This window comes from Monodon monoceros, unplaced genomic scaffold, assembly GCF_005190385.1.
Source record: "Monodon monoceros isolate NGI ecotype Baffin Bay Population unplaced genomic scaffold, NGI_Narwhal_1 Super_Scaffold_14, whole genome shotgun sequence".
NCBI classification, from domain to species: domain Eukaryota; kingdom Metazoa; phylum Chordata; class Mammalia; order Artiodactyla; family Monodontidae; genus Monodon; species Monodon monoceros.
The window spans coordinates 47,264,288-47,280,550 of record NW_021703770.1 but is presented as its reverse complement, the minus strand read 5'-3'; the positions used below and the strand labels follow the sequence as shown (position 1 = coordinate 47,280,550).

Genomic DNA, 16,263 nt, shown 5'->3' with positions numbered 1-16,263 from the left:
TTGGCTCATTTGTATAAATGGGGATAATAGGCCCTTCTTTATGGAACTGCTGTATTCATTAATTGCACAGACACATGCACTTGCTCAGTATTAGTTCTATCATTGTACTCTTGTGGGGTTGGGGTAGTGAACGTTTTGGTTACCAGTAAAAGTGGACTGCAACTCTTCTGGTATGACCATCTGCTAAATGCAATTATTTACTCTTGCAATGGGTTGTAAGTCAAACACTCAGCTAGGTCAAGGAGTATTTATTAACAGCCCCCTTTTGCCGTAAAACGTTCAAGAAAAGAACGCCAGTGCCCCAAGGACCTTACTGAAAGTCATGCGCGGGTCCGGCCGCGAACCGGAAAGTCAAGTCAGCAGCACCCACCAAGACTTACTGAAGCCTCTTCCCAAATCTCGGCGACGTCCCCTCCCCTTCCACAGGTTCAGGCCTCGCCCCCTCCCTCCCATTGGCTGGCTCTCCCCCTCCCTCGACCGCTCCGAAGACCTGGAGAAGCGGAGTCTTCCAAAGGCATCCTCGGGTCTCCCTCGCTGCGCATGCTCGCGGGAAGCCGGATTCCGGGTCCGGAGTTGTAGGCTCTGGGAGGCCGCGTCGCTGAGCGCGGGGTCGAGCCGGCAGGGAGGCGCGCGCTCCGGGCGCGGCGCGCTCCCGAGGAGGGAGGCGTGGGGTCGGCCGGAGGTGGCGCGTGGCCGGGGTGGGGGTGGGGGGAGGGTCGGGTGTCGGCGAGCGCGGCAAGCGGGTTCCGAGTGGCTGCAGGCGGCCTGGGCTGCCGGGGCCGACGCCTGGGTGGCTGTCGCCGCCGCGCCTGCTGCGAGATGGCGATCTTGGGCACGGAAGGGTGAGGGCGCCCGCCGGTGGAGGAGGCGCCGCTGCCGTGGCCGCCGGGCCGCCAGGAGCCGACGGCTTCGCGCCGGGTAAGGACGCCGCGGCGCTGGGCTAGGGGCGGGGGTCGCGGGCGGGGCGGGGGCTCCGGGGGCACGGGCCGGGAGCCTCCGCGGCGGTGCCCTGAGCCCGGCACGGTCCGCCGCGGGGCGGGACCCTCCGAGGGCAGTCGGGGGCCGTCCGCGCCGCCCTGGCTTCCTACTCCAGCCCGGGGGCTGGGAGTTTTCTGGGGTGGGGTCACGGGTCCTGCCCCGAGTTGGCCCTGGCACAGGCCTGAGCTAATGATACTGGAGCGGAGAAAAGTGTTTCCGTGACTCGGCAGCCGCAGTTCTCAAGCTTCCTTCCCTTCTTTCAACCTTCCCTTCCTTTCTCTAACACCGCTCCAAGAAAACCCTAATATATGGACTTACTCCCAGTGCCCTGACTTTCCCCGCAGTCCCACCGTCCCAAACCGAGGACTCCCCGCCTTAGAACGCCTTTTTCTGACGTGTTTTTATCACTTCTGGTTCTTCACTGACTCTGCAGCCGCCCCCCCTACCCCCCGCCCAACACAACCCCCACCTCCACCTTTGTGACCTGGTAGGTCCCAGTGACCTTGCAGTTTTCACTAGTCCTTATCTAATCTGTGACTTGGACCGTCTCCTTTCATCCTTTAGACATTTAAAAAATTTTGTACTTTACCCGTTGCTTTTACAGGCTTTAAATGATTAGTCTTGTGCACAGCCCTTTCTTTGCTCCATCAATACGGAGTTGAGCCCCCTTTGCTCCCGCGATTATATGAAACCTTCATTACCAAAGAAGAGAAGTATCTGTTATTTTGACATTTTTACTCTTCCAGGATAAAATATTTTTCAGGGGCTTGATGTGGCTTTCTTTTTCTGTTTGATTGGTTTTTATCTTTTTGTGTAGTTAGTGTGCAAAATGTGAGTTCCTGCCTTAAAATGTTGTTGGTAATAATAGTGTAAAAGAATAACGTCCAGAGTTATCTTCCCCCTCTTTGGTTTCTTTTGCCTGAAATACCTGGTGTACAGTTGTATGCAGGTTTCTGCAAGAGTTCATGCTTATGGATAAACCCACTTTACCTGTCTAGTTAAGTCTCTGTATGTATTATGCAAGCAAAATGGACCTTTTAAAGAAGAAAAGCATTCTTTTATTTATGTGACTTGTTTTTACTCATAAAATAGATAATTATCGGTGGTTGAAATTATCACTTTTCATGAATGGTTAATATTTTTTAAATTGAATACTTAGTGGCCAAGTATTGGAAGCTCTTCAAATTGAGAAGTATAAAGTATGTGGGGGAACAGATCTTTCTGAAGTGGCTTATTAACACTTTCAAATAGTTCTTCCCTTCAAATGCAGTTATATGACCTATAACATAAGGGCTTTGAAAAGCAGTAACTAAAGGTTATGTTTTTGGAAGCCTGGTATGATAGAGGATGTTGCATGTAAGATCTCTGCTTCAAGAGATAGTAATCTGCTTACCCCGTGAAGGCTGAAATTTCTTCTACTGCCTTACACAATTATTAAGCATCTACTGCATGACTGCGGTGGATTTGGGGGAATATAAAGATGAGGGTGATAACAGTTTCTGCCCTCACAGACTAGTTAGGCAGGTAAGACTATACACAAATGCCTCATTTGTCTTTTAAGACATAGTTACGTTTCATACTGAATTCACATTCAGAGGGTGTAGAGCTCACATCTCATAGGGGGGTTATTTCATAGAGCTTCTGGTTTTTGAAATCTTTGGGTTGAAGTATGACTATAGACTTTCGATAGGCTGGGAAAGGTAATCCAGGCAGAGAGAAGGGACTAAGAGAGCACAGAGTTCATACATTTAGGGAGAGGCAAGTATGTTTGGATGGAATATAACGTATTTGTACCAGTATAATGGGTGGTAAAGCTTAAAGTAAAAATTTGGACCAGTTTATGGATTGCTTTTGGTGCTGGGCTTATGACCTTGGATTTAGTAGGCGATGAGGGTTATACAGATGATTTTTGAGTTGGGAATGAAACGATTAAACCTTTGTTTTCATAGGATTAATCTGGCAGCATCTTGTGTGAATTGAAGTAGAGGGAACCTGAAGGTAGAACGACTTCTTTCTTCATTGCTGTGGTCATAGGTGTGAGGGTCTGAACTCTGGAGGCAGTAATAGGAATTGAGGAAGGAATGGAGGAAGGAAGTACAATAGACAGAATTTGATGATGAGAGAGAAAATGAAGAAAGTAAAAATAACTGAGATTCTGGTCCAGGTTGATTGGGAGAATAGTGGTACATTTTGAACAACATCAATTGGAAGCTTTATCTTCAGCGTATGTGTGGTACTTTACAGCAGTAGTTCTCAGCCTCTGGGGGATTAGTAACTCTTGGTGAAACTAAAGAAATCTGCTGACCTGGAAAATTTCCATATGCACCTGTGCTTTGTGGATATAATTTTAGGGGAGTCTCTGGACCACCTAAATCTCATCCATGGAACCCAATGGGTTGAAGCAGTGCTTAGAATTACTGGGGGCCTTTTAAAACTATTGAACCTTCAAATGCTTCCATTTACCAATAAGAACCTCTGCTGTAGAGACATATTGTATGTACACCTAGAGACAATATCTCCTTAGACTTGTGTTGTGGTTTACAGCTTACAGAGAATATTGACTAACTTATCTTATTTGCTATTCTATTACAGAACAGACTAGTCCAAGAGGTTAAATGATTTGTCCCAAGCATTTCAGTTAGCAAGTGGGTAAAGTAGAATCAGGAGTTGATTGACAGTGATGGTTTTCTTGTATGGAGATATGTGCAACAGATTTACCATCAATTGGATGTAGTCACTGCCTTTAAGTGACCTCATCAGTAGGGACTAGATGATCCTGGGAGGTTCCTTTCAGTTCTTAACATTTTGTGATTCTTGGGTTTTAGATTTTTATTGGACTATCTGTACCTTTCTTGTTTTCCATGTGCAGGAGAGCTGGTGAGGCTGAGGGATGAATTGGGTGTATGGAGAGCAGATAGAAATATCAGAACAGTCATGTTCTCATTTATTTCCTTTGTATCTCAGTTTGGGTTGGAGAGGTGGGGCTGGAGGGGAAGTAAGTGAAATAAGGAACTTTAAGAACTTTTATCTTCTCTATTCCCTGAAACTACTTCTTCATTCAGGAACCCTTTATCAAGTAAAAAGTAAAACTTTACAGAATAATGAAGTGCAGAGACCTAGTCAGTGAATTTTTTCATTGGATTAAGTAGCTAACTCTGGTTAAATTATTACAGAGGAAGGCTGAGAACTACCGCTGTAAAGTACCACACATATGCTGAAGATAAAAATTCCAATTGATGTTGCTCAAAATGTACCACTATTCTCCCAATCAACCTGGACCAGAATCTCAGTTATTTTTACTTTCTTCATTTTCTCTCTCATCATCAAATTCTGTCTATTGTACTTCCTTCCTCCATTCCTTCCTCAATTCCTATTACTGCCTCCAGAGTTCAGACCCTCACACCTATGACCACAGCAATGAAGAAAGAAGTCGTTCTACCTTCAGGTTCCCTCTACTTCAGTTCACACTACAAGCTGCTGCCAGATTAATCCTCTGAAAACTAATTATGGTTAAAGCATAATTTGATGAGTAAACAGTTGACTTTTCTGCATCTATAGGATTGTCTTCCTGGCAGGGAACCAGAGCAGGTTATTACATACTATCTGTTATAGCCCTAGAAAGTTTGATTCTGTAATTATTAGAAAGGCTAGGATCTTTTTTACTCTTTCTGTAAAAATATGATGTACTTATAACAAGCAGTGGAAGGCAGTAAATTAGCCTTAATAGTGGTTTTTGAAGTAACCAGTTACTAATACATAGTGGAGAGAAAATGTCTAACAAAAAGCACATACATAGATGATTTTTTACTCTTTGCTGGCATTAAGAAGAATATCATATTTTATATATTACAGTATTTTACACTTTTTCAGCATGGTTGCATATACGTCATCATTTGATTCTCATGAAAATTGATCAGTAGGTGTGTAAGGAGATAATTCCTTTTTAGATGAAGACACTGAAGCTCAAAGAAATTAAAAAATGTAAAATTTCCAGGGTATATGGCTAGCAAGTGGCCAAAATTAGAACTAGAGCTAAAACCTATTTTTTTTGTTCCTGAGTCAGTATTCTTTTCCCACCAACTCTTCATCTATAATGGGAATTTAACTGAAGGCTCTGTGTGAGAAGTTTGAATTTACCTGTTTGGAATCTGTGTTAAACTTTTTTACTGTGTAGATCTGAGCTTGTTTATTTCCTCCTTTGTGTGAAAATGGTAACCTCATTGTAGTGGCTATTGGTAGGTAAATTTGAAAATTTTAAGTATTTATCACAGTTATCCTCCTATCAAGGAAAAAGCAAAAGGTGATTTCTTGTCTGAAAAAGTACATTGGTGAAATGTAGGGATTAATACCCTTTTGAAAATTTGTTGATTTTTAATTCAGGTGTTTTTACAGATGGAGTTTGTTCGTTTATAAAAGTTTTGTCTATGAAAATTTGTATTTTTGGAGCAATCAGGATCTGATTTTCAAAAGTACATATCATGATATTCTGTGGTTTTTACCAGTACATAAAAAGCTTTATCATGTAAAAAGAAATTTACCTTAAAAAGCTCTTAGTATACATTTTAAATTCATATGTTTAAGTGACTGTTTTTGGAGTATGTTTTGTAAAACTATTTGTCAGATAGTTCCTAAGGTATGAGAAAGACCAGCATCTGTCTTGATGTTCCTTAAATCATTTGTTCATAGCCCATCGTGGTGTCCCTGCTGCCTGTCATTACACCCCTCCTTTTTTCCTGGGTTTTGAACAAATTAGGCAAAAAGACAAGGAACCAGGTGAGCATTGTTTTGGTTATTTATTGCTGTGTGACAAAAAAACCCTGAAACTAAGTGACTTAAAACAACCAGGATTTTTGGCTTTTTGTTTTGTTTTGTTTTTGGCTCACGGGTTTGCTTTCCTGGGCTGGGCTCATTTGGGCAGTTCTGCTGGTTTTGCGGGTGGTCACTTTAATAGCTGGCTTTCAGCTGCATGCTAGTCTTCTCTCTCTTTCTTTCTCTCTTTCTCTTACTCTTTCTCTTTTACCACATAGTCTTGTCTCAAGGCCACTTCTCTCCATGTGGCCTTTCCAGAAGGATTGCTGGCCTTACATGGTGGCTTAGGGCTTCCAGGAGTGCAAAAACAGAGGCAACCAGGCCTTCTTAAGACATAGGCTTGGAACCAGCGTAGCCTCATTTCTGCCACATTCCGTTAGTTAAAGCAAGTCATAGGTCCAGCCCAGATTCAAGGGAAAGGGACTAGACAAATATGTGAATCCCGGGATTACACCACACAGCTGTATTACCCCAAAATGGGGCTTCTGGAAGAACTGTTTTGGAAGCTGAGACTTGAGCTGCCTGGTACTTTTAGTACTTTGAGTCTAGGCCTGTCAGAGGGAAAGCTGAATCTAAAGTGCAAATGATAGCATGTTTGGCTTATTACACAAATAGGAATAGTCAACACTTCTGGGGTAGAGAAGAGGAGAAAGTTTTGGGTCTCTGGGGTTTGACCCAGTATGTTACCATAATGGGGCAGGATTGACTTGCCATACTTGAGGGCAAGACAGTGCAGGACCCAGAGCCCAGGCTGCTCTGAAATGGTTCACTCTGGCCTTGACTAGCCTTGAGCAAACTGGTGCCTCACAAATAGTATTTTCTGTTTGCAGTGTCTGGGAAAGTTTGGGATAAGCCACCCTTCCTTGGGAAAGAGTCATTATAGTGGAGAAAATATTCTTTCCTTGTGGAGACTGGAATGGAAATCCTGTCTGCTTAGCGAAATGTAAGGAATGAGGCAATGCTCATCCTTCCCAGGAACAGGTAGGTTAATTGATTGCTAGCTGGTGTTTTCTCACCTTATCGTTATCTCATTATCACTTAATCTCAGTAGTATCTTTTTTTTAGTGCAAGTTATATGCTGAATAATGTTATGGCTAACTGTGGCATGAAGAAAATGTGTGTTTTGTTGTTATTACATTATAGCTTTTGAGTGGAATAATGAATCAATATATTACATTTAAAGAATTTAGGTGTAGATTTGGAGCATTTTTGAATTTTGAATAGATTAAAAGATGGGCCCCTGCCTCCTAGTGCAAAACTCTTTGCAGATTTCTGAATATAGTAGTATGTTGGCTGTTGTGGGCAGGACTTGGTGATTGAGTGTACTGAGAAACATTATTTATATACATAGGAGAGGCTAGGGCACAAAGAAAGGTGTAGATAGAGTTACCTTAAGGTGTTTCTTCATGGCTCTCCTCCCTGCCCTAAATTACAGGAGTGGTTTAAAAATGTACTAGCATTAACAGAATTGTAGGTGTGATACCTTTTTAACTAAGGAAAACAAGATCTTTTGATAGCTGTTTAGTATACCCATAATTAGGACTACATAGGATGAGTAGAAGCAAACTGACTTGAGTCCTGACTTGACGTAGGATATTCCTGTTAAACCTTAGCTCCAACTTGCCAAGATGAACTGCTCTTTGTGTTCAGTTAGCGTGGGGAGGAGAATTAGTCAAATGAACTTGCTGTGTATAAATTAGGGCATACTTTATCTTAGAAGTAAATAAACTACATCGTTCTGCTCTTAAAGTTTAAGAATTAAAGGCGTTCCCGCATGTGGGTCAAGAGCTGTAGCTTTAAAGTCAGGCACAGCTGTAGCTTTAAAGTCAGGCACAGCTGTAGCTTTAAAGTCAGGCACAGCTGTAGCTTTAAAGTCAGGCACAGCTGACTTCTGTCAGTAGTGCTTAATAGCAGTGTTGCCTCAGTTTCTTCTTCTGTAAAAGGTAAAGAATATCTTCTGTACTGGATTTTTGTAAGGATTCATTGAAAGAATGTTTTAAAGCAGAAAATGGGATCCCTTGGACACGAGCAGCCCTTAAATCATTTTTATTGCTCTTAGTTCATTATTATTAACAAGTTGAAAATTCAAACAAGTAGTCCAGTTTTCTGTGAGCCACTCATTTCTCAAGGACAGTTGTAGTTTAGTTTGGCATGAGCAGAGCTACGTATCAAATCTCACCTCTTAGCTTAAAAAATAGGTTGCCGAAAGGTTAAGAATGACTCTGAGAAAGATACTGACTCAACATGGCTGCAGTTATCAGCTGGTGATGGTTTGGCTGTACAGTCTGGGAACAAGAAATTGTTAACACCGTCATTGGATGAAATACAGGGTAGATAAGTATTTGTCAAAGTGCAGTCCCTGCATCATGGTCATCTGGGATATTGGTTAAATGTGTAGATTCTTGAGTACTCTTCAAGATCTATGGTATGGTCCTTGATAGTGGAGTTCAGGAGTCTTCATTTTTAGTAAATACCTCAGATGATTTTATACACATTAGTTTGAGAACTGCTGGTATAAACTGAATTGGTAATTTGGGGTTCTGGTGTTCTCTGAGACCATTTTTTAAGCTATACTGTTCAGTAAATACACATGTATAATGTAAATACAAAGGGAACTTAACATCTGAACCTTTCAGATATTTAAAGAGGCTTAAGATAATTGCCAAGGACTTGATCCAAACTATAGAAACCTGATAGTTGGTAATTACAGTAAGAAGTAGGCAAGAGAAGTAACCCTGCAAGAGGCACCCATCAGGACTCCTTGTTCAAAAAATTACCCTATACTTCTACAAAATACATTTTTATGAGTGAAGATGTTTCTTTTTAAAAAATGCTTTAGCTGAAACAGTTAAATTAGATATTGGATTATTTATCCGATAATCTTATGCTTTTCACTTAGTTAAGATAAGCTACTCAGAAATTAAGATTTTGATTGAAGTGTGTCTAATTTGGTTGGATGGGGACCATGATCTGTCTCTTGTGGGGAAAAGCCATTGCTTAGAATAAGGATATTGATTTGAGAAGAAAGTCATAAGAGAAGGTTTAAATTTTAGATCGATCAATCCAAAAGAAAAAAACCAAAACCTTGAAGCTTATTTTCTCTTAACTTTTGCTTAGGGCAGTGGTAGTGACAGCCTGCATCTACTTCACTTTAACCCTCCTCAGTGCTGTGATCATATCTGTCATTGGAACGGCAGATCTTTAAATTGGGGCTGTACTTGGAAAAACTTAACCTATGTTTGTATCAACCTTATTTTTTATTGTGTTAGTACATTTTGTGGTAAAAAAAAAAAACCATGCTAAACCCATGATTCTTTCTAAATTTGAGTAGAAAGGATTAGTTGGCATTTGTTTGAGGAGCCTGTTGTTTTTGTTTGTTTTCCCTGACTGTGGCCAGTTCTTTGGGAAGAAAAGCAACAATAAACTCATCTCTTTTTGTCCTTCGAGCTGTGAAATATGGTGTTGATGTTTAGGTATGAATACCCAGAATGGAAAGTATACATCATACTCAGGAATTTCATTGTTCTACTTAAAACGTTTGGTAATTATAATTTGTTTTAAAACTTTCTTTGTGATTTAATTTTCCTGTGAACTATTAGCTGTTTAAGAGCTTAGGCCTTCAAGTAAGACAAGCCTAGACTTGATTTCTGGCACTTACTTATTGACTAAGTGATCTTGGTAAAGGTAACCTTAGATTAAGCCCTAGTTTTATCATATGTAAAGTGGATATTCACATGTAAAATGGTAATAATAGTACCTATTCATAGATTTATTGCATGGCTTAAACCTAACACTTAGTATTGAGTAAATAGTCACTAGGGTGTGTTTATAAGACCTTGTTTTTGGTGTCAGATGTGTTACAGAAATAATTCTTTTTTAAAATTTTAGAAGCGTAATACACTCCACATTTTGTGTTACATAAAACCCCAATGAAGTCTTAGGGCAGCACTCTGTACTTTCCTTGGCAATTGTTTAATTATGGATAAATAAGGACAATAAATAGTCACACATCTGTTCAGATGCTGCTGCCAAATGAGTTCACGTCAGTTCAATTTTTGTCACCGTATGAGTTAAGAAGGAGCTTTAAGTTTGTATAGCTTTTGGAGTTTTGGATTTGTGGATTGTGTCCCTGTGTTTTAAACTTGAGAAGAATTACATTATTCTAGGAATAAAGTCTTAGCTGTTTAACTGATTATCTCATTTGGAAAGTTTCTGTGTATTTTGGATTCTAATATTTTCCTCTAAGAATGGAGATATCTGAAAGTTCATACTTAGCAGCCTGCTTTAAAATGCTTAGGAAGAGTATTTGTAAATAGTAAATTAATACTGTGTTCTGTTACTGGAGTAGCTTTAAAATATCTTGAAATTGTGTATTTACAACAAAGAATTTAGCAGTACTATACTCCTCTCAAGTGTTAAAATGTAATTTTTTTAACATCTTTATTGGAGTATAATTGCTTTACAGTGGTGTGTTAGTTTCTGCTTTATAACAAAGTGAATCAGCTATACATATACATATATCCCCATATCTCTTCCCTCTTGCGTCTCCCTCCCTCTCACCCTCCCTATCGCACCCCTCTAGGTGGTCACAAAGCACTGAGCAGATCTCCCCGTGCCATCCAGCTGCTTCCCACTAGCTGTCTGTTTTACGTTTGGTAGTGTATATATGTCCATGCCACTCTCTCACTTTGTCCCAGCTTACGCTTCCCCCTCCCCACGTCTTCAAGTCCATTCTCTACATCTGTGTCTTTATTCCTGTCCTGCCCCTAGGTTCTTCAGAACCTTTTTTTTTTTTTTTTTTTTTTTAGATTCCATATATATGTGTTAGCATATGGTATTTATTTTTCTCTTTCTGACTTACTTCACTCTGTATGACAGTCTCTAGGTCCATCCACCTCACTACAGATAACTCAATTTTGTTTCTTTTTATGGCTGAGTAATATTCCATTGTATATATGTGCCACATCTTCTTTATCCATTCATGTGTCGATGGACACTTAGGTTGCTTCCATGTTCTGGCTATTGTAAATAGTGCTGCAGTGAACATTGTGGTACATGACTCTTTTTGAATTATGGTTTTCTCAGGGTATATGCCCAGGAGTGGGATTGCTGGATCATATGGTAGTTCTATTTGTAGTTTTTTAAGGAACCTCCATACTGTTCTCCATAGTGGCCGGATCAATTTACATTCCCAGCAACAGTGCAAGAGGGTTCCCTTTTCTCCACACCCTCTCCAGCATTTATTATTTGTAGATTTTTTGATGATGGCCATTCTGACTGGTGTGAGGTGATACATCATTGTAGTTTTGATTTGCATTTCTCTAATGACTAGTGATGTTGAGCATCCTTTCATGTGTTTGTTGGCAGTCTGTATATCGTCTCTGGAGAAATGTCTATTTAGGTCTTCTGCTCATTTTTGGATTGGGTTGTTTTTTTGATACTGAGCTGCATGAGCTGCTTGTAAATTTTGGAGATTAATCCTTTGTCAGTTGTTTCATTTGCAAATATTTTCTCCCCTTCTGAGGGTTGTCTTTTCATCTTGTTTATGGTTTCCTTTGCTGTGCAAAAGCTTTGAAGTTTCATTAGGTCTCATTTGTTTATTTATGTTTTTATTTCCATTTCTCTAGGAGGTGGGTCAAAAAGGATCTTGCTGTGATTTATGTCATAGAGTGTTCTGCCTATGTTTTCTTCTAAGAGTTTTATAGTGTCTGGCCTTATTACATTTAGGTCTTTAATCCTAAATGTGATTTTCATCTGATTCTTACTGTGGATGTGGAAGTTTGCTTTGTATCACTTTGCAGCATGGGCATGTGATGGAAGTGCTTCTTAACCTGCTGTCCTCTGTATTGTTGTGGAAGTATGGTAGAAAAATGTTGGAGCTTCTCAGAGTAATTGAGAGTGTGACTGGGGTGGTGGCAGTGATGGGAGGGTGTTAGGAAGTTATCAGTTATTGGGCACTTTCTATATTCCATTCTAGAAACAGTTCTGATTTCCTAGAGTTAATGTTAACACTTCTTTTCCCCTTCACAAAATGGAGTTGGTATTTTCATTGCACAGTAAGAAAACAGACTCAGAGAGGTTAAATACACCTGAATAGTAGTAAAATTGAAGTTTGGACCTAGGTTTGTTCAACTCTCTTACATTACCCAACATGCTCTTCTCACACTAGGGATTGGCACTTTGGAATTGAAGAGTCAGCAACTCTCCATGGCTACTTAAATGCTGGAAAATTAAAAGCCTTAATATATTTAGAAACAGTCAGAACATGTTTTGAGGCGAATGTAACTTTGGGTCATGCTATCCTAGTGACCAGTGCAGTGTAGAAAAGAGTGCTGGCCTTGTCAGCAGACCCAGGTTTGGCCTGACATTAAGAAGCTTTGTGTCCCTCAGTGAGTCTCGTAATCAGCTCTCAGCCTCATCTTCAGCTCTAATTCATGACTGTGCTTTCTGCTGCTTCATGAGATGTAGCAAATACTATGTATTTGAAGAATACCAAACCTTTAAAATTTTTGGATTTGAAGGAAAAAAGTCTGGTAAGCACGTATTATATGATTAAATACTACACTTTGAAACAAATGACAGATTATTTATGGAAATGTTTGTGTCATTTTGAAATATGAGATGTTACATGATGTAATTACATGAAATTTGATCTTTGCAGAGTGAGAATGTTATGTTGCCCTGGATGTTTTTCCCAGAATACATGGAAATGATTTATTAAACACAGCCTGAGCAGCCTACCTTCTTCATTGTTAGTGTGTTTATGCTTTTACACATTCGCTGTTTTAGATTACTTTCTCAACCTTCAGGAAAAACGTTTTCAATGACCTAGCTTACAAGCCCCACAAAACCACCCTACTCTGAAGTTGCTTAAGTGATAAAAGAATAGGAACATCAGATTGGTACAGCAAACTGCTTATTTTAAGGTTTGGGTTTAGCTCAGCATTTCTTTTTTATATTCTGTGTTTGTAGCGCAAATGTAGTGAAAAGAGCATTGGCTTTGAGCCCAGGAGATCTGGGTTCAAAATCCTGACTTTCACCAGTTTTGTGACCTTGGGCAATTTACTTACATTCCTGAAACCTCATTTTTCTTACCTGTTAGTAGAAATAATGACTCAGAAGGGTGATTGATAACATTAGAGATAGTTTTTTTTTTGGCAAATAATAGGAGCCTAATAAATAGTCACTGTGATTTTTACTATTTTTGGAGTCAGAGACCTGATTCAGATTCCAGGTTTAAGATTGGCCATGTTTCTGTGTCACTTAGGCACCACACGTTAAGTGCTGCCAGTCCCAGATAGTTACGCTCTGTCATCTTATTCTTCTGCTTAGGGAGTATTTACGCAGCAGCTCTTTTTACATGTTAACTTAAGTTGATTCTGTAGGTCTGGAACTCAAGTTTTAAGATGCTGTTATTTGATTTTTCTTTTTAATTGACATTATATAAGCACCACAGGAATGGGAAACCTGCCTTCTACTGATACTTGCTAAGGTATGGGGAAAATGACCAACTGCAAACATTTTCTGCGTGAAAAGCTTTGGTAATTTGCCATTATAAACATATTGTATATTATAAGAAATTGAGAAATTATAGCAAATTAGAAAAGAAATTATTTCATTCTCATTTTGGTATAGTTTACTTTTGTTGATGGAAATACATTTTAGCATCAATTCTTTTAAAACAGGGAAATAGGAGTTATCTCTCTAAATTAAGAATAATTATGAAAAAGTTAGTCAATGAATAAGTGAAAATGTAATTTTTTTTTTTTTTTATGACCTGAGGAAGGAAGGGGATGGAGCAGAGAGGGAAGGAAAGATTCCTGTGATAAAAGACACAGTGATAGTGCCAGAGTCCTGTGTTTTTGTTTTGTTTTTAAGGACCATAACTGTTTAGCTTGAAAATTAGAACAGTTGCTGTTAAATTTGATGAATACATTTTCTTCCTCATTAATGTTTTCTATTAAATAGAGTACAAGCATTTTTTTATATCCTTTACTTGAAGTGGAGGAAAACTATTAATTTCATTTTTTGGAAAGTTGGTATAAGTTATTCGATTATATTTTTAAAAGGTGAATTTTATGGAGCAACATCACCATCTTGTGGCCTTCTAGAAAATTGTTGCCAAAGGTATGTTGTAAAAACTACAAGCGTAAATTAAATTGTTCTCTGATGTTGGCCAAGGGCTCAATCAAATTTGTATTCAGCAGTTCTTACTGTAAATGGGAGGTGGGAGTTAGAAAATAAAATGATTTGTACACTAGGATTTCAACTTTGTAAAAAAAAAAATCTGTATTGGAGGAAAATAATGGTACAAAACTGGAAACAGTTGTGAGTTAGGTTGATGCAAAGATTGTGGATGGTTGTGGATGGTTGTTACTCTCACGTTTTCATGAAATATGCAGTGTTTATAGTCAAGCAGTTCTAAGCTAGAAAATATCAATATGTTCTGTCCTCCATTTCTTAATCAATAGGATTACCAAGGCCCAGAGAAGTTTAGATGCCCTGTCTCATTCAGCCATTTAGTGAGACTATTATCTAGAGCAGTGTTTTCCAAGCTGGTGACTCTTGGAGGAATATTTTCTACCTGAATTTTTACACTTTTTTCCTTCATCTTGATGGTAGTTTTAAAAGAAAAAAAAATCAATTTGAGAAGTACTGTAGTTAATTTAAAAGAGCACCTAAAAACTAAATGAGGCTATTTGGTTTTAAGCCTGTGTTTACTTAGCTGTTTTTAAGATTCAAATCGTTGACAACAAGTATCCAAATATAATCATCTAAATAGTATTAAACACTCCTGTGTGCCAGGCTTTGGGGCAGACGTGGTGGATACAATGGCCAATGGCCAGGATTTGTCCTGCATGCTTGGAATTTATAGTCTAGAATGCAGTGAGAAAAATAAAGCTATCTTGATGAACACAGAAGTTTGAAATCAGGGATTCTGGGAAAAAATAGCTATAACTTATGGCAAATATTCATATTTACCATGTATTAGGCACCATGCAAAGTGCTTTTGGTACTTTTTCTCAGTGTCAACTATTTATTTTGGAATTTTGCTTTCCTTTTTGCATATGCACACAAATATGTATTTGTGGAAGGTCTGAAACACCTCTGTGGACAGTACCAGTGGTTTGGCTCTTAATGGGTTTGGTAGGCTTTTGTGCCTTGGTCTTGGTATCTCACCACCATTTATAACATTCCTGTTGGGAAAATCTGTACTGTGTTCTAAGTAGCCGTCTTTCCCCCAGACTTTGAGAGTCCAATTGATGTATCATTTGGGGATTAATTTAAGACTTCTGAATTATTTTGAATATTTAGTTAGGGACAGAAAGTGTCCAAGTTTAATGAGCTTTTCTCTTCTATATATACTGTTGGACATTTGAGTATTTAATAAGTCAAATGAACATTTTAGGTAACACTTATCCTTTACTTTTGTATTGGACATTTTTGTATTGAGCCTTTATTGTGGGCTGTGGAGATAAAATCACATTGGTAAGGTGGACGTGGACTTGGTGCTCAGAATTATCAGAGCAAAGATGGGAGAGGGTATAGGTGGTTTATCCCACCTGTATAGGATTTTCTTTATAATATTTTAAAGTTTTAGTTCTGTTCTATATAGGTACATTTTTTTTAACATAACTACTCTAACCATTTCTACAGGTTAAATGTTTTACTGATAGTGAATCTTCATTTAATACATTTTTTAAGTATATAGTAAGGGCTGAGCAGTGGGCTAGGGGCTGGAATCATAAAGATAAGTAGTAATAAAGAAATTTCTGGTGTAATGGGGGAGATAAAGAAATAACATGGTTATAGTGCTATGTTTGCTTGAGCTGAATCTTTAGGGATGATTAGAAATTAGGTAGATGAGCAGTGGGAATAACATGTAGGAAGTCATGGGTGCCTAGATGTGTATGTGAGAATCACTTGGGGCCCCTGGTGGAGTCCCCAGGTAATTCTGACATGCAGCCAGGTTGAGGAAAACTGGTAGTGAATTAGAAATATGTGTCATTAGTGAGCTTTGGGTAAAGAGGTTTTTTGGAGAATACCAGTTATTTTATTTTCTCTAGCTGAATTTTAATGAACGAAGGTGGCAGAGAGTGTGTGTGTACGTAATGCATCTGAATAACCGGAAGTAGTTTGATAGTAGCTAGAGTATGCCTTTTTCTCTTCTGAATCCTATGTTCTAAACAGCTCTAACATATCTTTGCTTCTAAACGGGAACTATAAAGATGAGTTGGAAAAAAAAATCGCACATCTGTGGGGATTGGTGCTGCTACTACTGACCTGGGCCCAAGTCTCTGCTCTGTCTGCCTTGAATTCGTTACCTCCCACATCCCTGTTAAAACAGGGAATTTGGTCTATGTTTATTGACCATTGTATTCCCAGTGCCTCCTTCACCAAAGGAAATGGCAGGTAAAACCTCCTTACCTTTCTTCCCAGACAATTTCAGAGATATCTGCACTTTCACTCATTCTT

General features: G+C 39.2%; 2 protein-coding genes across 5 annotated transcripts in view; one reads left to right on the top strand and one right to left on the bottom strand.

Annotated features, from left to right (window-relative positions):
• Nucleotides 1–428: 428 nt before the first annotated feature.
• LOC114895338 (basic salivary proline-rich protein 3-like) lies at nt 429–3,914 on the bottom strand. Its single transcript, XM_029222634.1, has 2 exons — nt 3,826–3,914; nt 429–1,173 (listed from the first exon to the last, which is right to left on the bottom strand). The coding sequence occupies exons 1-2, from the start codon at nt 3,912–3,914 to the stop codon at nt 429–431; spliced, it is 834 nt and encodes a 277-aa protein (XP_029078467.1).
• WWP1 (WW domain containing E3 ubiquitin protein ligase 1) overlaps nt 723–16,263 on the top strand; it is a 116,789-nt gene continuing 101,248 nt past the window's right edge. Inside the window, exons 1-2 of one of the 4 annotated variants that reach the window (XM_029222518.1) lie at nt 731–918; nt 6,618–6,768. The gene's annotated coding sequence lies outside the window, so the exon portion shown is untranslated. Of the gene's footprint in view, nt 919–6,617; nt 6,769–12,280; nt 12,321–16,263 lie in introns of those variants that run through there. The other 3 variants (XM_029222516.1, XM_029222520.1, XM_029222517.1) reach the window with 3 other exon arrangements.

Bases quoted from the DNA above. Each gene is read 5' to 3' on its own strand.
- LOC114895338 (XM_029222634.1), bottom strand. From the start codon at position 3,914: ATGACTGTTCTGATATTTCTATCTGCTCTCCATACACCCAATTCATCC. The intron at 1,174-3,825 runs GTACAGATAGTC...TCTCCGCTCCAG, and splicing joins GCACATGGAAAACAAGAAAG to TATCATTAGCTCAGGCCTGT.